Below are 24,337 nucleotides of genomic sequence, written 5' to 3'. Positions count from 1 at the left end.
AGACAAGCTCAATTTGTAAACCAGGATATGTGGACTTGATGCAGATATCCATAGCCAGCTTCTTTCCCAAGTTTTATGCAGGAGACAATTACTTTTTTCTGCTCCTAAGTGTGTGTTATAAAATCAAGGTCGTTCCATAGGAGCAGAGGTTGCTGGGTTTTTTTCCTTTATAAATCTCTCATCCCCTTCCCTGGTTAGGGCTCTGTTTCCTGTGGGCTGTGGTCCCTTCATAGGGAACTAACTTGTGTTTCCCACCGATCCTGTGTAGTCAGACTGATTCTGACCTGGCCAAGGGTACCATGTCCCACTGGAGTGGAGACCAAATTGCAGGATCTTGGCTGTGGAAATTTTCCTAGTGTGGCTGTCACATTTCCCAAGTGGAACAGCAGAGTTTTGAGAATCGAGTGGCTCGAGATGGAATGGGAGGTGAGGATGTGAATTTCATACTGATGTGAATCGCATATGCTCTAAGAAACAAAATGATCTCTTTATTATGGAAAACCCCACAATATCCCAGGTTACAGGGTCGGAAGGTGCGTGGTGCTGAGCAGGTTAACATGCTGCAGGCAACCTCAGACTTCACTCTTCCCATCTGCCAAATAGAGGCAGCAAAGTGTCTTGTGATCAAAGCTGTTGGTCAGACTCATGCATTCAGTGCTGCTGAGAGGAGTGCAGACCAGGCAGAGCTCCCTTCCCTCAGCACCAGCCTTCAGGAGTGTTAGGAAGCTAGGAAGTGTAGCTCAGCTCCCCATTACTTGAGCCACCCATGGACTGGACGGTGGCTGCATCTGCCACCAGTATCTGGGGGAGCTTGTTTACTTTGTCCTGACCTGGGTATCAAACTGAGCAACACAAGACAGTTGGACAGGTTCTTACTCCAGTTTCCTTATGTATTTGTTTCTCTTTCCCCTTTGCAGTATGTGGTCATTCCAACACGCCGAGCAACCGCAGTGGCCTTGCAGAGTTTCACTTCACACCTCCTGGGAGATGCTGGCAGTCCTTATCTGATTGGATTTGTAAGTGCTCACAGCAGGTTTTGGCAGGGGTTTTGCCCATGTTTAGTTTTGTTTATGAACTGCTTATCTAAAATGCCAAGTAAAACGGTGCAGGGGAAAGCAGGCCTGTGTTTACAAGCACAATGGGAAGCCGTGCAGTCAAGTGCAACTTTTATCCATGCTTGCGTTGTTGATGGGCTGCAATTTAAACCTGGAAGGGCCGCATAGGAGCAAGAAGTGAGCTTCCAAATCTTTGTAGCCTAGGGCACTCGTAAAGCTAATAGACAGCTCTGTAAAGGGAAAGTGGTTGCTTCTGTGGTGTGACACAGGTCCATAAGAAATCAGATTGGAACACTCCTATGTGTGTGTTTAACTCTTAATCTGGTTTTATAAACCAAATAGCTATTTATGGGTAGCAACATGCAGCTGTTCTGACCTGCTGGTATTTTGAACCTGTTTTGTGTGACAAGAAATGATGGTGTAAATCCATGGCAGGATGGGTGTGTATTCTTTGGGGGTTTATTAGTAGTATTCCTTCCTATAACTGGTGCAGCTGCTGGCCTTGGTTTGACTGGAGATGTGTCTTTTGGTGCCACCATTATCCCAGTGCAGAGCAAAACAAAAGACCCTGCTCCAAAAGCTGGCAATCAGAGAACATTCAGAGTTGGAAATATAAGGCTTGGGAAACGTAATGAGGAAAAGAAGTCTAAATGTACTGGGATAATTTCTTTCTCTTGCACCCTTCTGTGGAGTTCAATGCATTGAGTTTCAGAGGACACAGATCATCACCTATAAAATATAGTAGCTTACATGTAAACCCAAAGTGGCACTGCTCCTGTTGTGCTGGAGGTGCTACAGTTTTCCAGTGGTGTAACTGGGATCTTCACTAGTCCTGTCACCTGAGAGGCAGAGCTTTGATGTGCTCTTCCAGCTCAGTACTGCTGTGGCATAGCTGCTGGGGGCTCCGGACCTAGTTTTAAACAACTCCCCCCATCATTTCTCATCTATTCATCACATAGGTGCTGGTGTGTGTATCTACTCATAATTATTTATATATATTTAATTTTATATATTTTATATATTTAAATATACATTTAAATGAATGAATGGCAGCTCTCAAAAGTGATAAAGTTGCTGTGTAGCCTTCTGAAGTGTACATAAGGAGACAGATACAGATAAGGCCGAATGGACCAAAGAAAGAGAACTGTTTTAAGAGAATCGATGTGTACAGTTTGGTTTACTCTTTGTTTACCTCAGTGTTCTGGGTACCCAGCGAGAAATGAACTCGGATTAGAAATGATTTGAAAGTGGCAAGAATAAAGGAACCAGTGGAAGCGATGCTTTGTGCAGGGCAGGGGACATGGGGATGGCAAGTAGGGGAATGAAATGAGCAGGGTGGCACGCTCGGAAGGTGGGTGCCAGTGATGAGGGCAGGTCTGAGGTGCCTCAGATGACCCCACTGCATTTCATTCTTTGTCATCCCTCATAAGAGGGCTGTCTGGGAGGAATGGTGAGGACCCTGAATGATTGCAGTGAATCTTGAAAGTCGCCTAGGGATCTGTAGTGTCACAGATTAAAAACTTTGGTTGTAGGAAATAATGTGCCTTGCCCTTCTGGTGTTCAGAGATCAAACAAGTTGTGAGTTACTTAAGGATGCCTGCCTGAAATATGCTTAACCTCAATTTAATGCCTGCCTTAGGCTTTCTTTAGACTGGGAAAATATTAACTATGATTTTGAATTACTTTAATGCTGTACATGTTGGGCAGTTCTCATCTGGGAGGAGGCTACCCAAGTACAGTCTCTGTGGCAGGAGAGCAGGAGCAAAGTGCTCATGTCACTGAAAGCACCAGCATCCATCTCTGTAGCCTCTGGGCTGGCTGGGCTGACTCATGCTCCCAGTACTACAGTGATTGAAAGGTCAGCTGCTTTCACATAACACAGAGAACCAAATAGTATTCAGAGTGAAAGGACAAACCAGAGCTAAGACAAGCAATCACCTTGGTTGTTAAAACCTGCTGGTGTTTGTCACTGGAATTGTGTGGCTGTTGTGGGATGGAGACCTTTACACAGCACGGACAGCTCACTTAGGCAGGCTACAGAAGCAGCCTGGATTATGACTAGGATTTTCAAGGCAGGCAGTGGGAGCTAAGCTACCTGCTCCTGTTGGCTTTAAAGGAAATTTGGGAACCCCGTACCCATACTCCTTCTGGGAATCCCCATCAACTCACACTGCTGTTACTGCAGAGCCACAATGAAGCAGACCGAGAGCAGAGTGCCGGTCTGGAAAGAGAGAGGCAGAAGGCAGGATAAATCAGATGAGCTGCAGTAACAGGCATGCTCCGAAGAAGGGAAACCCAGCTCCTGATGCCTCGGGGTTCACCTGAGATCCTGAGGATCTGCCAGGTCTTCTGACTGCTTACAAAATCCACCTGAAGCTCCCTCCCTAACTGAGCAGTGTTTTGATCAAATATGGCTGGAATCTTACCTAGTTTTGATGAGTTCATAGTGAGATTCCCTCTCGTAGTGCTCTTAATAAGGAATCAGACACCCGTGTCCTTGTAGGACTAAGTTGTCGCGGGCTGCTGGATACCAATAAATGCTGTATTGATCTTATAATCCTCATGTAGAAGGCACATAACAGCTGCAGCCTCCAGTGTGTGGCTGCTCCCTTGCTCCCTGGTGTGCCACAGAGCTGAAGGTCAGATTCAGATTTTTCTTTAATCCCCCTAGTTCCAAATCTTGCAGGGCAGCTCCTTGCAAACACCCAAAGCACCAAATACGTTAGTTTTTAAAAGCTAGGTGGGAAGAAGCATGTATGTATGGTTATGTTTCATGTCTCTTTAAATATGGATAACTTTTATTATGGTAAAAAGGCTTAAGATTGACTTACAAAGAAGTTCTACAAATGCAGTTTTAGGGTGGCAGCTTTAATTTGCATAGGGTTTTACTACTTGCCAAGCACTGGGATCAATTACTATAAATCAGTGCTGCCTATTCGTTCACAAGTAAGACTAGGCATTGCTGGAGTACTTCATTAGATGAGACAGTTTTATTTCTAGATAACTGTATGTTTTTCAGGACCTTTGTGATAACCTGCAGAGTTTAAATAATTCCCATTTAATGACTCAGACTGTGATTTCATGCTTTATCCTTGAGATAGTCAGTGAGAAATTTCACCTGTTCAGTGCCTTACACCCAGGCATCTTAGTACTTTTCTGTCTTTGAAAGGTCTCACTATGCAGACATGGTTGCTGAAGCACAGAACAGTTAAGAGAAATACCCCAAATCCTACCACTCACCTTGAGTATCAGATAAAAGTCTTCTAACTGTTCTTCCTGTGCCCCAATACCTAGGCAACATCTCAGGCTTAGAAGAGCTGAGTGGAGGCAGCTAGCAGCAGAATGCAAAGCGCAGTTAACCCTTTTCAGGCTGTATCATAGCTTCAGCTCTTTGTATTATTAATCCTAGTTATATCGTTGTGGCCTTTCAAAATTAAGTACTTGTGAGACATGCCAGTGAGCCTGCACCCGTGTTCCTCTGTGCACATGCACATCTTCCCTACTCAGGGTTTATGTTATTCCTTTGCACAAACAGCAGTCTCCTTCCACTCACCGATGTACTCTTTTGCTTCAGGAAAAGCAAGTGCAGGCAGTGATTTATTTCTTTTGAGGCTGTGCCTTGGCACTCCTCCTTTCCTTCCTCCAAGTCTGTAATTTGTTTCCCAGCTGAGCACAGCAGTGCTCTCCTCTTCCATCCTTGCCCTGCTGTGATGAGAAACGGGCACCGACTCCAGCCTTTGTTCTCCCTACATGTGCCGGGGGAATTGCTGTTATGGGCACACACTGCCCTTGCTGCTCTGGTGCTGTCATCTCTCCTGTTAGCTTCCTGCGTTATTAAATTCTTCCTCATCCTCCCTGTGCAACCATCCATCAGGTCTAGGGATTGAAACCTGTCTGTATCTGCTTGTCACCTGGCAACATCAGTGTCTGAGGATGGTGTTTTAAAGTGCCAGAGATCAGCTCTCCTCCACCAGCACCTCTTGATGGGCTAAAAGCTACTCCCTGTCCTCCACTGCTGGTGGTTCCCACCTGGCCCGACCTCCTTGGCTACTGCTGCTTCAGCTTTGCCTGAGGGATATGACCTCCAGTTGCTCCTGCCAGGCAGCTTCAGGACAGTGTGGCGTGGTCTGGCAGCCAGGCTGTGTGCGAGGGGACCCAAATCACACTTCTGGGTGCTGAGGGTCATGCAAATAGCAGCATCACCTAAACGGAGGGGTCCCCTCTTGGCAGACCCCAGGACTGAATGCTGTGTTGGGTTGCAGTGCCAGGAATGGTGGCTCACCACAGCAGAGCTCACAAGTGTCTCAAGAGGCATCTCCTTTTTGAACAGCCTCCTTTAGAAAAAGAGGTCTGAGCATGAGGGACCTTGTAGTTACTTGTAAGCAAATTGGAGCTGTTCTGTTCTGTTTTGTGCTGCTCCTGGTATGACCTGGAAAAAAACGTGAGAATAAGCTTATCACTTTTTGCCCTTCCTTTTTCTCCCTGCCCCAACTTTCTGAGGTGAGTAGGTTCCTAAACTAGATCTAATGAGCTACTTCAACAGTGAGGATGCTAATGACCTTCCCTCAGCAGGTAGTTAGCAGAACAGTGTTAATTGTCGTTGGGGCAGAGTATCAAGGAAGGCAGATCAACATTTATTAGGGGTAACTCAAAACTGGAGTAAATGCAGCAATTAAGATACTTCTATAATGAAAGTTATAACGGAAGGTGCAGATTGCACACCTCCTTGTCCCAGTTAGAAACAGCCTTTTTGTGGGTTTGGTTTCAAAGGTGTTTACCCATCCAAGTAAATACGTGTGTATACAAAGAAGTCCTATATGTAAAGACTTGCCTGTCTGAGGAAGTGGAGTTAATGTATTATAGTTTAAAATTTGTATTCTATAGTTCAAAATGTTATGGCTACTTCAGTGTAGATCTGTGCTTACAGTGCTTACAGTGGAATAACAGTTCTTCCAGTTTAGTTTGCTGGCTTAAAACAGGCCACAGCCTGTTGGGGCTCAAATCCACCAGCGCCTGAATTAAAAGTGGAATGAAGTGTATCATTGTGATGTGATGCTGCAGGCTGGGTGTTTGTGCCTGTCTGGCCTATGCAGCCATTCCTCAAATATGGCCCATTCTGTGCTTGCTAGTGATTACAAAGTACTGCCTCTTCTGCCAGAGCTGGCTGTGAGATGAGCACGAGTTCAAAAAGGCAAGCATATCCTGTAACAACAATGTGCAGGTTGTTCTGCTAGCATCGCTCTCTGCTTTACGGTCTGCCAGGGGGTATTCCAGTGCTGATGTGGGACGAAGGCTGCAATGGAGCTCTCTGTCTTGTTGCCTTTTGCATCATGTTTGAGCAACCTGGTCTAGTGAAGGTGTCCCTGCTCGTGGCAGGGGGCTGAAACTAGATTTAAGATCCCTTCCAACCCAAACTGTTCTATGATTCTATGGTACCTGTTCTAACATTTATAGTATGTATGAGTGTGTATTGGCAGCATCTTCCATCACCTGATGGAGATGGTAGTCGAGATGTGGCACACATTTATGGTTTTTATCATTCTTTCTTTACCCAATGCCAGCTACTTGGCTGCTGTAGCCCCATGGTATCACTCCTGTAGAGGTCTTCCCCTGCATTCGTGCTGTGCATGACCCAGACGGCAGTGGGCAAAATGGGACTTGCCCTTGCAGTCCAACATCTGATGTACGTAGGTCAGGGAAACACTGAGGAAGAGAGCCCCCAGCCCCTCATCCTTATTAGCTCTTTCTTCAGGCAGTAACTTTAAGTTGAGGATTTCTCTGGTCCAGGCTGAGCTGAGTAAATAAAAGCCTTTTTCATAGTGCAGGAAAGGCCCAATCTTTGACATGGCTGTCAGCTGTAAAAAAAGAGGAGGAATTAAACACCTGGAGACCAATCCACATAGGATTTATCTGATCATTGCAACGAGCTAACAAGCTGCCCGCTTGTGATGACTCAGCAACAGACAAGGTTTAAGCCTGCGTTAAAAACCCGAATGACTTCCCATATACCAAACCCTCTTTGCCAAGGGCTCACCGCCTGTCCAGGTTCTTTCCAGACCTGCTGTGTGCCTGCTTCCTGTGCCTCTGGTTACGAGTGCAGGTTCTCTGTAGTTTCGATAAACGGAGGTTTAAAGTATGTGAAAGCATCTCGTTAGAGAAGGCCCAGAAATCCAGAGCTCATCGTGGTGTCACTCAAGTATTTCAAGCTCTGTCCCATCTGCTCTGCCACTCCTGTGCACTAAAATCTCATTAAATAAGTGGTCTCTTCCTCTGGGCTGCCAAGGACCCTGCACACTCCCAGTGCGGAAGCAGTGCAGGAATCCCTGCTGCGGGTACTGCTGGGGCAGACTCGGGTACCAGCACCAGTGCAGGATATTGATACTGTCACCAAGTATTAAATGAGCTTGTGATCTCAGACAGGCACAATTAACGAGACGCTTTGCTTTTTTTCCCCTCCAACATCCCAACATGCCAAGGTTAAAACTGAATAACTTTTAGACTTTAATTTCTTTTACCTTTCTGCAGTTTTCTGAATGAATAGAATAAACGAGTCAGGTTTACTTCCTCTTTGTCTAGTGTGTTTCTCATGCCATTTAGCACAGTATAAATGCTTGTGCTCCCCCACAGCCCCAGCAAATTTACTTTCACTTTACAAAATGCCTTATTTTTGTTTCTAGTCTTCATTTGCACTCATGTTAGATTTAAGGAGAAATAAATCAAAGAAACCTTTCCCATGCATCTCTGAATTCAGAGTGGGTGAGCCCCAAACCACTGTGGTGTTACAGGGATCCTGAAAAGAAAGGAGCCAGGGAGGACCTGGCTTGTATCAAACTGGTAATGATGCAAATCAGGTCTTTGTGCCAGACGCTGCAGTGCAAACATCATTTATGTAGCAAGACTCGTGCCCAAGAGGCAGTGTCAGAAACGCAGAGAAATCAAGCAGCTGCAGAGGAATTGAGCTGTTTGACTCAGCAATGAGGCAGAGTAGATGGAATGATCATTTCAAAGATGTTGTCACTGTTACATTGTCTAATTAGTAAATCAGTTGAATTTAACCACTCATGCTGGTGAGGAGGGACAGGGACACAGAAGCAAGACGTCTTCCTGGGGCCTGATGTGTTACGACATCGGGGACCCGTCCGGTGTTCCAGACCACACAGCACATGCTTCCCAGGGAAGGTAATGGAGTTTCCCTTTTTCTCTTCGTTGTCTTCTGCACTCAGATTGAGACACAGCCACAGATTCTGGGCTTCTGGATCATGCCCACTGGAGCTGTATTGTTTGTCCTCCAGAAAGTGAGCCTTTTCTCTAGCTGGACTCCATCCAGTTGGCTGCCACTGCCTGAATACAGGCCGTTTGTATTCTGTGGTAGAAGTGCCATGAGTTAAAGTTTATTTAGCAAAGTCATGCCTCTATTCGAAGATCTATTTTACACAGGGAGGGAAAAGACGATGTGAACTTTTGCAGTTAGGATGTTATCAAAGACTTTTGATTAGACTGCAAAGCAGCAGCAGGATTTCCTCATTGATTTTCCACCCCCACATCTTGGATAAATGTTTGGGAGGTTTTTTGCCACCTACCAATTGGCAGAACAAAGAACGGAATCCCACACACGGCGCCGGGTGGGAGAACTGGCACTGCTGTGCGTGCAACCCTCGCTTGTTCTGACTCGTGATAGAGGGCACCCAATACGATGCTAGGTTAGGTTTTGCCAAATCACAGTTAGACAAATCAGGATGCTGCCACTGCGAGGGGCCTGGAAAGTCAAAACCTGGCAATACAGAGCAGAGCATTTGGCAAACAGTATGTCATTCTTGGAGCCCAAGTCTGTAATTATGTCCTGTGCCCTCTTGAAAGGAGATGCCAAAGTTCCAGTCTTAGCAGGTGGCTTGTAACTGCATGGAACAAACCCACAGGGCATAGTGACTCCTAAGTTAACAGCAAAAACATATATGTGGGTCCTGATAAAGTTCTAGAGATGAGATGCAGACATGGGTTAGGGGAGAGAGATGAGAAAGCCCAGCTGGCTTGGTGGGAAGAATTCTATCTCAGTGGGAGGAACACTGCTGCTTCTGCAATGTGCGTTCACAGAGTACGGGGGTTAAAATTGAAAAACACAGCAGGTTCAATATTAACAAAATTTGTTGGTATAAAAGGTCAACATGATGCTATGGAGGGAAGGTGTGGGGTGAGCTGCGCTGGGAGCTTTATTTGTTGGAGACTTTGTTTTCAAAGCTGGTTTTAGCCTTTAATGTCATATCATCCATAAGAGAAAGGAGTTGGGAGCACATGCCTGGCTTTTCATCCTCTGCTGCTGATTTATCATGTCAATTTGTCGAGTGATTTATTGGCTGGTCCTTTTGGAGGATAGTCGTATCCATTTCCCAAAATGAGAAGTGGCTTAGAATGTCTATATTTATTTCAGAATGGCCTCAGTTCTGGCTATTGCACATAGAGGGGCTGATTCAGTGCCGGATTTTGGTCCATAATGAAGAATCGGGGAAATGTTGGGAATTAAGGTGTCTGGATACAAGAGGGAATAAATTACCAGCTGCTGTCCATGTCTCTGGGGCAGTGCACGTTCTGCTAATTCCTTGTGGCTGCGTTCTTTTCACACTCAAGTCTTGCTGCTATTTTCTAATAAGTTTCTCAGACCAATAGCCTCTGTTGCTTGCCTTCAGCCTAAGGACTTCAACCATCATTTCTCACAGAAGACTGGTTCATAACACTGTTGGTTTTCCTTATGTGTGTTACACCCTCTGACTAAAGTCCTGTCTGAGAGGTCAGGAACACTTCCTTAACTGTATCCCAAGCACTGAAATGTTCTTCTCCCCCTTTCTAGGGCAGGGAATGAAACGGAGAATTCTGGCTAAACCCCTTCAGTTCTTTCTGTAGACACGCTCTTGCCCACAGAAGCTATGGCTGCCCCATCCCTGGCAGTGTTCAAGGCAACACTGGAGCAACCTGGGCTATGGAAGGTGTCCCTGCCCATGGAAGGGGGTTGGAACTGGGTGAGCTTCAAGGTCTCTTCCAGCCCAAACCATTCCATGATTCCAGTGTTTATTCACTCCTCTCTACTTGCGAATGCCCCATCCTGAAAGACTCCTCTGCTCTTTTGTGTGCAGTGGTTTCACCTCCAGCGTCAGGCTGGCCACTGCTCCTTTCCTTCACTCTCATAGGAGCTGGGCTGAGCTGGAGGACAGATATTAAGGCACAGAGACCACCAGTGCTCCAGTTTCCCCACTGAGGCACGCTGCAACCTGTCCACTGGACACTCCACAAGTATCATCCTTCTATGACCTCCTAGCGTGCTTGGCCTCTGCTGGGGCATCTCTTCACACACGTTTTCCCTTCCAGGGGCTACAGCTGGCTGCAGGGCTGTGAATAGGTGATTTCTGCTGCCTGTGACATTTTCTCACTCGATTGTCAAGATTTAAGCCTGGAATGTCGGATTTTGCTTGTAGTTTGTGTCTGATGCCCTCTTTTATTAGCAGCAGTATATGGTCCTGGGTTCAGCTGCTTAAACCACACCAGCAGCACTTCCGAAGCTGCTGCAGAAGCTTTGCCTGTTCCTGGAACGGATCTGTGTGTGTAAACAGCAGCAGGGCTCTGTGTTGCAAATTCCCTGCAGTCTCATGGTATAAACTGCCTCAACAAAAGGTCACAGACAAAACCAGCGCTGGACATTTAAATGCCCAATGCCTTGAGACCCACCCTGCTGCTGCTACTGCTCTGCTGGATTTATGGAGAGTTGTTTGCTGGGCTGTAAATATTAAAATGTGATTCTTTCAGCTACAGTCATTAAATATTACTGAGTTTTAGCAAAAGCTTTTCATTATGAACTGAATCCTGCCAGTGCACGTCATTGCTCCTTCGTGTTAGCACAGACTTGCATTCGCTTCCTATCATAATGGTGTTGGCTGCCTTACCCACAAACTTGGTGTGTGTGGTTCTCAGGCGTGAGCACAGCCCCTGTGCAACAGACCTGGTCTGAGCCTGGGGGCAGAGTCACACCTTGCACACAATCACACCCCGAAGCAGCAAGCTGAGGTGCTTAGAAGAGGGAATAAGGCCCATAACGCAGACATGGGGATGCAAATCCCCGTGTTGGGGTTGTGTTTCTGAAAATCAGATGAGATCTCTGGGTTTCTTCTGTGCAAAACGTTTCCCCCTTCCCACTCAATACACAGAAATGTAATTTCATGCCTCCTTTTGCTGACAGGTAGGTAAGGTGTAGGAGTAAGCAGGACTTGACAGACGCTGTGGAAGGTGGATGTCTGTCTTCCTCACCCGCTGAGCAATGCCTGCGTGGCACCCTGGGGGCTTGCTCAGTACAGCCAGGTGAGACACCCACGGATGCAGTCACGGAAGCAGCCAGGAAGAAGATGGAGAGGGCTGTAGGAGGAGTAATAGATCAGGCCGGAAGAGTGACAGGGAGCGGAGAACCCCTGCCAAGCTGCTCACAGCGTGAGTTGCCCAGGCTCCAGAGTGGCATGTGGAAGGCTGAAGCGTGCAAGGGACGTTCAGCTTCCACTGAACGCACTGTTCCATTTTAAACCTCATGCATATGTTCAGTGGGTGGTTGGGCAGCCCAGGGAATCCTGTTCCCTTCGCCGTTGCCGTGTCTCTTTTTCATCAGAGTGACTAATATCTTGCCTGTCTCTCCTAGATCTCAGACCTGATCCGACAAAGCACAAAGGAGTCCCCAGTGTGGGAGTTCCTCAGCTTGGGGTACGCACTCATGCTCTGCCCGTTTGTCGTTGTCCTGGGAGGGATGTTTTTCCTGGCCACAGCCCTCTTCTTCCTAAGTGACCGAGCCAAAGCTGAACAACAGTGAGTAACGTGGCGATTGCAAACGGGGAGGTACCGCGCAGCCTCTTTTCTCTCTTGAACAATATGCTTGTTCTCTTTGCCTGGCATTGGTCCTTCCAGATAAAGGGTGTTGGGTTGTGCGTTCAGAACCTCAGCTCAGCAGAGTGCATGAGGCTGCACGAAGCACAGGGGCTTGGGTCTGGCTGGCTGGGCATCCTTTACACGCTTCTGCTCTGGTGGATCTCGGTTGTTGGCCATACGGCCTGGAGGGGAGCACAGGAGTTGAGGTCACAGGCCCCTTGTACCCTTGCGTGAGCATGCCACAGCCCAGGCCATCTGTAGTGAGGGGTTGCTGTGTGCTGGAACCAATGGCCTGTTGGGTGAAGAGCCAGAGGTACTTTACAGAGCTCGATGGTGAACGCTGCGCGCACAGTCCCACCTCAGCCCCTGTGCCCTGCTCACTGCCCCGAACACACAGGAGCATCAGGCAAGAAGGAAGCAGGCTGTGTGTGGGGACAGAGGTGCTCAAGGGTCGCTGTAACAAGCATAGTGTTTCCCAGTCCCTTATTGCAGCTTGTAAAAAGAAAGCTACTGTTTTTCAGTAAAGAAACCGATTCGGACCACCTCACGGTTGGCAACTACAGTAATTCAGAAGACGCTTCCACATGACATACAAACTGCTGGGGTTAGTCTCTTTCTCCTAATTGTCAAAAAATAAGAGTATCTATGTGTAATGTCATGCTGAACATGTGGGTAGGTGACTAGTCCGATGTTGCAGCGCCTTTCTCCTGCTGGGGGAGTGGGAGACAATGCAGACGTTAACAGCCTGTCCAAACCGTGCAGACAAAGAGAGCGGAGGATCCCTTGCTGTGCCGTAAGGAGAGGGGCCCTGGCACATCTTGTCACTAGACTTAGTACAGCTAGGAGGAAAAGAAGGTGCTTGGGAGTTGACATAAGTGAGTGAACAGTTTGGGTGATACTTGCTGGCTCACACTATCGTATCAGATGGATGAAAGAGATTTGGGAGCAGTGCCGCAGATGGTGCTGTGGCCCTGTAAGATCAGTTCCACCTGCCTCTTCCTAACACATAAATACCAGAGAAAGGAAGGAGTTTCTGCCTCCTGGTGCCTTTAGGTATATACATTCCCCTTCTAATGAGTTGTTTAGGTGTTGTGGAAAAAACAAGACCTCATTATATATCTTGTACGGAGGGCAAGTCCTACAAAGCTGAACTTCAGTGTGTCTTTGGAGATGGGACATGACTGACGTGTACCTGGTTTGTTACCTGCATATAAGGGCTTTATGTTGCAAGAAGGGAAATTGGGGATCAGGTGTTAGGAAGAACTTCCGAAGAGAAAAAAAGAGGTAAATGCTACAGTAGATCATTAGGAGAAGCATGAAAACTGTCCCGTGTTTTTGAAGGTCACCCTGGCTCATTCTTGCAGTTGGGAACTGCACTGATTGCCTTCCAGCCCTATTTCTGTAATGGTGCACATGATCTGTACATGCAGATCTAAGCAGTGAACATCTGCGGACATGGCAAGAAGAACATAAGTTTCTAGGTGCTCAGGGTGTCTTTCTTTTGCTGCAAGCAGCCGAAAGGTGTGTTTGGTGACAGGGCAGTGATACAGCGCGGCAGATGAAATCCCCCTCGTGTACCAACGTGCGCAGATACGGGGGGAGAACAGTTGTCATAAATACCAGTTAACAAAATGGTTTCTCTCAAACGACTCCCAGAGCGGTTTCCAAGACGTGCCCACTCTCACGTTAAAAATACCCTGGCATCCTGCAGATTCCTGGAGAGTGCAGCTTAGATCAGTATCTTCACTAAAACACTCCCTGCCATGTGCTGCAGTGTCTGTGCTGCTGGTGGGGTCCCGCCTCCCCTTGCTGATGGGTTCAGTGGTCTCCTCAGAAGGATTCATGGCAGAGGGTTTGTTTGTTACTAGCTGCATGCTTGCCAGGAGAGAAAAGACAACAGAGCACTTTGCTATTAGCAGCTTAAAACTCCACGCTGGACTCCAGATCCAACGTCCAGCTCCCACCTATGGGACGGGCCATCTGCACTTGGCATTGTGCACCCTTGGCAAAGACTTCCAGCCTTCCCTTGCATCCTACCTATGGCTTGTCAGGTACAGGAGCATTCCACTGTCAAGATGCCTTGTTTTCCCGCTGCAGTCGGTCATGCTGCTCAGACAACAGGACTTGGAAATGCGCTTTGCCAAAAGAAATCAATTAACCTGCAGGAATCACAAACGCTGGTGTCACAGGCCAGAGATTGAACCCATTCATCACCAGTGGGGTCAGGGCTCGCAGGGCAGATGTCGCAGACCTCTCTAATGAACTGATATGGAAGCAGAGAAGTGGAACGCTGCTCTCTGCAGCTCTGCCTATGGAAATGAAGCGTTCCCTGCTCCTGCGAGAAGCACTTTGGGGTTTTATTGCTAGGATTGTTCTGTTTGTTTGTTCCTTTGTTCAATGGTCTCTGGGCTTTTGCTTAGAGATAATTTCTTCTTCCAGGCAGGCCGGAGCATCAGGAGAGCAACCCATTTCCTGTAAGGCTTCCTCCAGTTGCCACCACACTTCCTTTCAAAAACAGAATGTCCAGGCTTTCAGTGCCTCGTGACCCTTTTTCACACTACTTCTATCATTGCCGCAATTCCTGGCATGTTTTGCAGATTCCGATTTTAGCACAGGAATTCCAGTCACAAAGCTGCCCCTCTCACGAGAAATAAAAACATTCTTTATGCGGCAATTCTTTCTTTTTAAAAATCACAATTCTTTGATAACTGTTTCCATGCTGCTTCAGAAGTCTGACAGCTTAAAGAGGCTTTTAGTAGACTTAGGACTAGCCGAGAATGCAGTACAGGACATCACATCGCTCTACTATAATCCAATGCTTTTTGGGGCAATTTTTATAATACAAACTTAATCCCACCCTTGAAAAGTGGTAAAAGAGAAAAAATGGTTAAGAAAGGTTTCTGCTGGAGCTCTTAGGCACTAGTAATAATAACTACTCCAGTTCTTTTTTTAAAGCACTCAACTACAATTCCTGCTGCGATTTCACTTGTCTGTATCATTGTTCCTTTCCTGTTCTGTGCTACTGCAGAGGCGGGTTAAAGCAGTTGTATTTTATTTGCAAACATGGCTGTTGTCTGGACTGTGTTTCTCTCTTACCTGCTTGATGGAAATTTGTGAGACCCAACTACGCGTTGAGACCCACTGCAGGACGAACGTACACGAACAGTCTGGCCATGGCAGAGAATGGTTTGGGTTGGAAGGGACCTTAAAGCTCATCCAGCTCCAACCCCTGCCACAGACAGGGACACCTTCCACTGGAGCAGCTTGCTCCAAGCCCCTGTGTCCAACCTGGCCTTGAACACTGCCAGGGATGGGGCAGCCACAGCTTCTCTGGGCACCCTGTGCCAGCGCCTCAGCACCCTCACAGGGAAGAGCTTCTGCCTAAGAGCTCATCTCAGTCTCCCCTCGGGCAGGTTAAAGCCATTCCCCTTGGCCTGTCCCTACAGGCCCTTGTCCCAAGCCCCTCTCCAGCTTTCCTGCAGCCCCTTTAGGCACTGGAGCTGCTCTAAGGTCTCCCCTTCAGGAGCCTTCTCTTCTCCAGGTTGAACCAGCCTGGCTCCACAGCAGAGCTGCTCCTCCCCTTGCAGCATCTCCACGGCCCCCTCTGGACTCACTCCAACAGCTCCACATCCTTCTTATGAAGCAGTGGCTTCACCAGGAATTGGGAAGAACGTGCTCTTTTTATTATGAAAAGGGGGCAAAAAATCCCTTTTCCCAAGCTGTGGCACCTTTCGGGTGCCAGGGATATAAATCACTGATGTAATTAGTGTATAACATGATTCTTTCCTGGGCAGTCAGTGTCAGCATGAAGCACCTGGAGCTTCGCTGTGGGACGATGCTGTGTCTGTGCCCAGGCACAGGCCCGTGAGCACACAAGTGCTCTGCAGCTGCATGGGGTGATCGTGCAGTCCTGCCTCCAACTCCCAGCTGAGGAAACCCAAACTCACCTGGATTCTTCCCAAGAAACACCACCCTGTGCAGTGTAGGACACTCTACCCCCGAAATTATTTCTTTAAATATGTGGTTTTTATTTAATCCCTGTTCTTACACCTGGACACGTGGAATTTTCTGGTTTTTCCCCGTATCCTTCCAGAGGTACATAAAGATGCTCTGGATGATAATTGTTCGGTCCCTCTCTGCATCCTGCATGCTATACGCTGGCTATTTTTGCCAAAGATACAGCAATGCAGATCAGGCAGCAGGATGCAACTGCAGTGTGTATCCCTGGTGCAGGCACGAACAGCAGAAATAACTGATGGAGCTGGACAGAACAAAAGGATTTTATTTAACTGGGTGCCACTCAGCACTCCAGAGAGACCTGCGAGCCTGAAGGGTTCGCCCCTGTGTTCACACAAGAATCGGGTTATTTAAACAGCTCTTGTAGGTTTTTCTTTTCTCCTAAAATTAAAATCAAACATTTAATAAGGAAAAAAATATTAACACCTTTGCTGAGGTGTGGAGACTGTTGCTGAGGAGCGGTGCGGATGAACAGTTCATCTGGGATGCGGGGGGTCCAAACATGAGAGAGAAAACACTCATTACAGACAAGCTAGTGCAAGCCACAGAAAGAGCCCTCCCTCGTCCACACACCGTGTCTGCTGTCGTAACCAAGCCCTGCTGCAAATTAAATTACAGGGAAAATGAGAATAATCCATTTTCGGGCTGTCTTCTGCCTCCCATCAGGCTTATTTTTAGCCTTTTCTAGACCTGGATATAAAAGATCTCCCTGTTCTCCTATTGCAGCAATTTGAAAGTGTCTGACCTTATTTTTGCTTTGCAGATTCTATTATGTGGGGCAGGGGAAGGACTCCCAGAGCTGTCAGCTCTCTCTTTCTGATGTTTCTGTGGCAGCAGTTAGAGACAGGAAGGACCCATCAGACAACCCCATGTTATTGCCATCAAAGGAGAGTCCCCTCCATTAGTAGTGTCACAGGTATTATGACACCGGCGCACTAGAGTGGTGCAGAGCACGTGCCATTCTGGGAGTTGGCATCACTAAAAAGAGCATTTCTTCTATGAAATATTTGAAGATGTGTTGCAAGGGGGATTTTAAAGAGGCTGGACACTTACTATGGAGATACATCACAGTGCTGCATGGAAGCAGAGTTTGGATTTGAGGATTTCGCAGCCAGCAAGTGGATTTTAACAACACCCATAAAGGGATATGCGAGGAGCACTTCACTCACTGCTGATATTTAGCTATTTAGGGGAATAATGTGATTGCTTTGTTTAGTTTTTACTTTACGGAAGAAGAACAATAATTAAACATTGCCCACAATGATAGAAACTCACAATGCTTTCTTAGCCCAGATAAGACATCCTTGGCCTTTGAAAGCATGTGAACTTACAGCAAAAAGCCTAGATTAGGATGCAGAGGATCTGTCACGATGGAAGGAGGCAAGGGCTGTGTTTTGAATATCCGAGGGTGGCATGATAAAGACCATGTGTCTGCAGAGGGAATTATGTGGTTATGTGGAATTAAAGAGTTGAGACTATAAAGGGAAGAGGTGGTGAAAGTGTAAGTAGTTCTATCAGTGGTGGGAAAAGCCTGGGTTTTTTTCTCCCTGTTCACTCACCATGGTTGTATCTCCATAAACGGAGCAAATACTGGAATGTAACAGCTTGGGACTGGATGAATTTTAAATGCTGGTTTGGTTCTTCAGTTGGGAGCTGCCGGTTTCATGCAGATGGAAAATATGGTCTCATACAGGAAAAAACCACTGATTTGTTCTGCTGCTTTAGTCAACTTGCAGATTTCCTGCAGGTTAGGCAGGAAGATGCCAAAGGTCAGTTTGGTTGTTCACAGCCATTTGGAGCTCAATTGTGGTCCTTACTCAAAATGCTCATGGCGTTTGAAATATGCTGTTCAAAGTTAATTGTTGGCAGCAGGAGCTTCGCTTAAGTACAGGCAGGAGGACTGAGCCAGCTGGTGCTGGCAACGCTCTTGGAACTGCAAGCTGTGGAAGAGGCTGCAGGCAGAACTTCATGGTTCTCTCAACCCATCAATTCCCCACATGCACTGACCTTTTGAGGTTAATCTTCTGTGCCACCAAGAAAGCAAAACAATATTCCTAGACTATTCCTAGCTACTTAAGTGCTGTTCTGCAGCAAGAACGGAATTTCTCCATGTGCCTGAAGTTATAAGGCAAAGTGTCCTTGTCCAAAAGCAGCACCAGATCAAGAACTGCTTGGAGTCCTACTGCTGTCTTGGCTACTGACTCTGCTGCAGGCTTCAGGAAGCCAGATGCTGTCCCCAAAAACAGGACTGAAAGCACTTGCCCACAAGGTACAAGGGGCACTTAAATCATATGCTTACAGTGGATTCAATATGTCAATTTGCATCGTCATTGCAAAGGATAGTTCTTGGCAGGGAGAGACTTTATCAGGCCCTCCAAGAGGTATTTTAAGCTCTTGCCAAGGCAGTTTCTTTGCTAAGGCAGCCCTGGCACAGATAGGAAATCTGATCAGATTCCACACAGGTGACTGGAGCACTGAGCAGAAGGCAGCTTTCCAAGCCAGAAACCCTTCCTGACACAAGGAAATAGAAGAAATAATGCAAAATTCAGCCTTGCTAGTCTGTTTCCTGCAGCCTGGAACGGTCACAAAGCATCTTATGAAGGTATTGACTTTTATCAAGAGTAGATGACCTCTTCACGTGGAGAAATCTGCAAGGCAGGTTTTCAGCAAGCTGTGACTGTAGGTGTGTTAGAGGAATTTACCTGTGGTTGGGTCATTTTGTCCCCAAACAGAGACACTTCCAGTTCTTCAGTAAGGAGTGTCCTAAGTGCTCTGGCTTGGTCATTCACTGAGTTGCTGCCACACCACTACCAGACGCCAGACAGGGCTTGCCCAGACTGTTGCAGTGGAGCAAAACAGGACAGCTCCTCAATACATGGTAGCTTAGAGGCTGGTGAAAAGACAGGTACCATAAGGCAGTTCTTGTGGAGTATGTTTGTAATCAAGTGGCATCAGGAAGTTCTACAGGATTTTCTGTTTAAAGATTTAATTACATCATACCTGCTTTTTTGTCATGTTTTATCCCCTTTCCCATTCAATCATGCCAAGAAAAATCACGACTTCCTCTTTCCTCCACTATTACAGTGGATGTAAGAATATGATGGTACCAACATCTTCCATGGTGTTGAAATCCCACCACTTTAAATCTGAGCTCTTCAATATCTGGCAGAATGATCCATTCAGAAGCAGACTCGAGTACAAAGTTCTGACAGCTTCTGAGACCCACATCTTCCCTAACTTGAGGAGTCCACATGAGTGTCCCCTGCAGAGCTGTAAGGCAGGAGCTGTCTCTGGCATTCATTTCCTTCTGCATCCTTGATACCCAAATGAGTGCTGTTGTCTGCTCATGGTCATACCTGTTCTCTTGCAGCTGCCTGGAAAAATAGAAGGAAAGGTTATTGGCTTTTTTTCCTGATGCCAGTTTTCTTCTCTGTCAAGAGCTGCTAAAGAGAAGATCTAGAAGCTGACCTATGTTTCTTCCTCTGGAGGCAAACATGCTCAGCACCTAGGTTAAATGAACAGATGGAAAATACTAACACAGTCTGCACAGCTTTAAGGGTCCGTACTGAGTACAGAGAGAAAAAGCTGTCTTATTTGCTGTACATGATAATCATACTCCGTTGGCTAAACCTGGTGATGCGCAGGAAGAAAAGGGGATTTAAGCCAATTCGTGTCTCTGGTGGAGCACCTGCCAGTGCCAGCACAAAGCTCCCATCGGGTTGTGCCCGTGACAGCTGCTGCTCATTGCAGCCTCCTCCACCATTTCTGTGTCCAGAGGGAAGGGCAATTCCATGCCAGTGGCCACTGGGAGGGCTGCCCACAGCCCAGTCCTGTTTGAGCCTTGGAGTGGCTCAGGTTTACACAAACCCCAGGCTTCCTCTTCAGGTAAGAATGAGTGAGCACAAGCAGGCAGCAGAGCTACAGTAACCAGTGCCTTCCCACTCCAGCGCGAGCTACTCCTGTGCCTGATTCTCTGTTCAATGTTGTTAGCATCCTTTTCCTTTAGCAAACTGACCTCAGCTCCATCAAACAGACCCTGCTCCTGGGAGGCTGGATGAACCTGTTATGATTATCAAAGCATCAGTGCGTAGACTATTTTTAGCTGAGCCAGTCCTGTCCCTGTACCGCTCACTGAGATCTTTCTAGGTTGATGTATTATCATTGCTCACCTTACCTGCAGCTTCACTTTCAGTCATTGTTTTCAGCTGCAGCACACCAGGAGCCTTTTAAATCAAAGCACCGGGTTTCTGCAGTAACACACTGTTAATCTTGAGCCTCTTGTCCCAAAGTTACTGACTTAACTATCAAAATAGCTTGAATTCAGCTAAAAAAGGACATGCTTTCTGGAAGCAATCCTTGATTTGGCTGTTCTTACACCGTGCTCAGAAGGCAATAGGCTGTACTAAGGTTTCATGTTCTGCAGCTATTTTTTAGGGAGGAGATGGAGGCATGTAGCAGCTTGTTCAGCATCCTGGGAGAACTCTGTTGTAGAGTGGGGAACTGAAGCCATCTCCCTCCAACTGCAGGTAAAAATGGCAATTGTACCTAGTTACTGGAGGACAGTAATGGCTAACATATTGACTGACATGTGCACTGCTTGATTAAAAACTCTGTATAATGAAGGGCACAAAAGGGACATGCTTGAACCAGCCTCCAGCCTGCTGGTTTTGCTCTTCTGACAGTGTCTGGCAAAAAGGTGGTGTGTTGTTGGGACCGGTTTGTTACGAGTGTGGTAGAAAGCCAAGCTGGCAAAGAACTCTGCAGTAGATAAGACAGCAGTGAGGCTTCTGCAGTGAGCAAAATGATATCAGAAAGCAGAATAGCCATGGATGACTTTGGTTTAAGGGCAGAAATCCCTACGTAATCTCAGTGCCTGCATGTGCAGCCCTGTTGGCACTGTGCATTAGCAGATGAAACTTGGTGCGTTTAACAGTTTGAATCTAAGTCCTCAAGGGAAATGTGACAAAATCCCAGCGAAATGCTGCTGTAAATCCCTATATGGTGAAATACTGGTGAGACAAAGCAGCAGGGTCTGAGCAGAGTATGAATGAGATGCAATAATGTGTTGGGTGTGATCTTACGGTGTTTCCTGGTCCTGTGTTACCTGTTTGTATTGCTGGCAGGCCAACTACAATAATCTTTATATCCTCTTGTAGCTGCCCCTGGTTTTGAGGGTGTTGACAGTATGCAGCAGTGACGGAAAACATGAGTGGGAAGATCTGTAAATTGTGTCCGTTTCCCTCCGGTGTTTACTGAAATGTTAATGTGTTTTGGCAACTGGCTTCAGCAAGGATTTATTTAAGGCAATTGATCCCTGCAGTAACAAGGTGGTGGATGAAGTGAGCCCAGTGCAGCACACGCTTCCCTGACATTTCTCCCCTTCTGAATCACAGCTGGTAAATCAGGAGGTGGTGGTTGGACTTTGCTGTACCTGAACCCACTTTATGCTCCTCTGCCTTAGTGTTCTCCTTCTTCATTCCTGCTGCAATTACACTTGTTCTCTTAACACGTGTCAGCAAGACCCCAGTGGGAGCATGACTTCTACCCTAGGATTTTAACTTACGTGATGCTTGTGTGCATTTGGAGATCAGGAAACCCACTATAAAGGCTCTCCTACTCCGTAACTATTTTGTCCATTACCTGCAGGAATACAGTGATGACAATATTGTGAGTTAATCTCATGTGCAAGTAACTCCCTCTGTTCATTTATCAGGCAATAACAGTCACCGTTACAGCTGGAAGTCATACAGGGTGGAGCTACAAATGATAATCCTTAGCCTCTGGGGTTCAGACAGCAACATTAGAGTGCTCCAGATGAGTTTCAGCAGCTGGATTTGCACAATGCTGCACCAGGCTCATTGCTAATCATCACTGACACACAGGTGGAGCACGGCACTGGCTTTGATGCAAAAAAAAACCCCTCTTTAACTAGCTGTACTTGAAAAGGAGATTTGCTTTCCATAGATTTAAGGCCAGAAAGTCTCATTACCTTCAAGGATGTTGTCCATGTCCATGGTCCTCACCTAAGATTCCTGATTTCAGTGTGTTCACAAGACCTTTCAGAGAGGTTTAACCCCAGCAGCGTCTGAGAAAGTTCAGAGGGGGAGGAATGTGCTGAAGGGTGCTGTTGGTGACTGCTATGCTGGAATCCCTCCCTGAAGCACTGCTTCAAACAGGTACTTTAATGGACAATACTTCAGAAATACAGAATTCTCTCCAGTGACGTGAAGGAAGGAGAAGGATCCTTAATCCCAGGCGAAGGCCAGTGATGCAGCTGTACCTGCAGCCCCGATATTCTTGTCTGTGAATGAGTTCCCACTAGTCAAAAAATGAGTTATTTGCAGGCTAGAAGGACCCCAAAGAAGCATTTTAGTGTTGGTTGTAAAAGTTAAGTGATGTTAAGTACAGCAAGCTGTAAAAACTAGGACATTATTTCCTAATACGCTTCTCTGTTATGAAAACCAGAGCCTGACTTGTTTAGGTAGCAGGAAAACAGGGCTTTTGGAAAGCTGCAGGATACGAAATGCGCGTGGACTGAAAAGGGACAGAGCATTTGGAGAATAATCTCTGCCTAGTTCCCGAAATAGAGGACAGCTGACCTGTGAGAGATCCTGGCCATGCATCTGTTATCTTAAATTAGTCTTCTTTTTCTTATGCAGTTCTCTAACAGGCTGTGAAATCAGATCCATTTTACATCGCATCAATATTTAACAGCTCTAGAGCATGTAGTTTAATATTAAACAGACAGTCTTATAAATACTTGAGAATTATAGATGCTGTCACACTACATGGAAATGGTTTGATAGGATCTAGGAGAAATATTTAGGTTTGACAGGAGAGGAAATGCTGAGGTTAGAAGGAGTCAGCCACATCTTTAAACTGCCGGAGGAGCCCGTAAAAACAACCCAAGAAGTTGTGCAGCTTCTGTTCTTGAAAGGCAATTGGGGCAAGTTTCCTCCCCCTCAGGAAACAACGGAATGGGTCCCACCCCAGCCCCTTCAAGGAATGAAAACATTCACAATCTTGAGAAAACACTGCAGAGAAAACAGGACAATTTAGGACCCAATGTTCAGCCAGCGCCTATCACCAAATCGGAAGCGGCTATCTATTCAGGGTGGGATTATCGCTATTAGAAAGGCAAGTGGGACTTAAACAGGGATTTGGATGCTTTTGAGCCTTGTTAGCTTAAGTCCACATACTACATTGTAGCACTTAAAGAGAATCTAGAATTTGTTATTAGTGGGTTTTCTTTAAAACATAGAGAATCAGAGCAGACCTGCATCATTGAAATGGGGCTGCGCATAAGCCAGTGACTGCTGTTGACAGCCCAGGGCTTCAGAGAGAATGAAGAGTGCACCATCCCACCTCTGGGAGGCTATTTCAGCTCCCTCTTCTGCCAGTAGCTTCCTATGTGATCCCTGAAAGTCACTTCTCTCCCCAGCAGGTTCTCAAGTCGTGTGGGGTGTAATTTCCTGTGCAATCCTCTAACTGCAGTTCAGGATTAGCCCCTCCAGGCCTCTGCTCCCATTTGTAACCTAGAGATAAAGCAGGAGTTGAGAGAAATGTGTTAAAATGCAAAGAATAAGTAACTCTCATAACCTGGGGGCAGTGTAAGTGCTTCTGTGGGAAGTATATTTTATCCCATAGGAACCTGAACTCTAAGTAACAGAAGAAGGGGGGTTGTGTGAATTTCTGGTTCATCTGTCAGCAGTGCAGGTGGGTTCTCTGTGCTAAAGTAATGGCAAAACCCTAACTTTTCCTGTCATGTATTCTGTATCTTGTAAAAATATGGGATGAATTACATGTTAAGGGACGTGCCTGTCAAACATCTGGAGTTTTAGTATTCTATGATAGCTTCATAACGTATCATAGCTTATTTCCTATTTCTAAAGCTAACTGTAGCATCACAAGGTTAAATATGTTTTATCTTCCTGATGTGTGCTGATATTAAAGCACAGTTACAATGTTCAGTACAGTGAGATGTCCAGTGCAGCGGGGTTACCAAGAATGGTACAAAGAATCTTAGGTCAGCTCCTGCATCAAAACCATTTCCGTTTATAGCCTGGAAAGGCACAGAGGCTTCTGTGCATCTTGGAGGCAAGCTTTCTGCGAGGTTGGTGTGAAGAGCTGTAGGCTGAGCTGGGCTGATTCCTGATGCAGAGATTTCTTGGAAGGTGTCCCCTAATCACTGGTTGTTTTTATCCTGGAACACGGGGCTGAATCCAGCATCGTACTTCTTCAGCAAAAACGGCTCCTGGGCAGGTAGGAAGTGTGGCTTGAAGGAATCAGCATTTTCCAAAGGAAAATGATGTTTCATTGAGACGTTCTTACCTGGGAGGACCTCAGGCTCCTGTGATCTTCCTGTAAACCTG

General features: G+C 46.6%; 1 protein-coding gene across 1 annotated transcript in view; it reads left to right on the top strand.

Annotated features, from left to right (window-relative positions):
* Positions 1 to 24,337, top strand: part of LOC308227393 (sphingosine-1-phosphate transporter SPNS2-like) — a gene marked incomplete at both ends in the record, with an annotated part of 122,262 nt that overhangs the window by 96,784 nt on the left and 1,141 nt on the right. Inside the window, 2 exons of the mRNA XM_080629949.1 lie at positions 918 to 1,016; positions 11,725 to 11,888. Coding sequence (XP_080486075.1) covers positions 918 to 1,016; positions 11,725 to 11,888 — 263 coding nt within the window. The remainder of the gene's footprint in view (positions 1 to 917; positions 1,017 to 11,724; positions 11,889 to 24,337) is intronic.

The sequence above is a fragment of the Psittacula echo genome, assembly GCF_963264785.1.
Source record: "Psittacula echo genome assembly, chromosome: 15".
Taxonomy (NCBI): domain Eukaryota; kingdom Metazoa; phylum Chordata; class Aves; order Psittaciformes; family Psittacidae; genus Psittacula; species Psittacula echo.
Note: the sequence above shows the minus strand (reverse complement) of the source record. Positions and strands in the feature narration are given on the sequence as shown.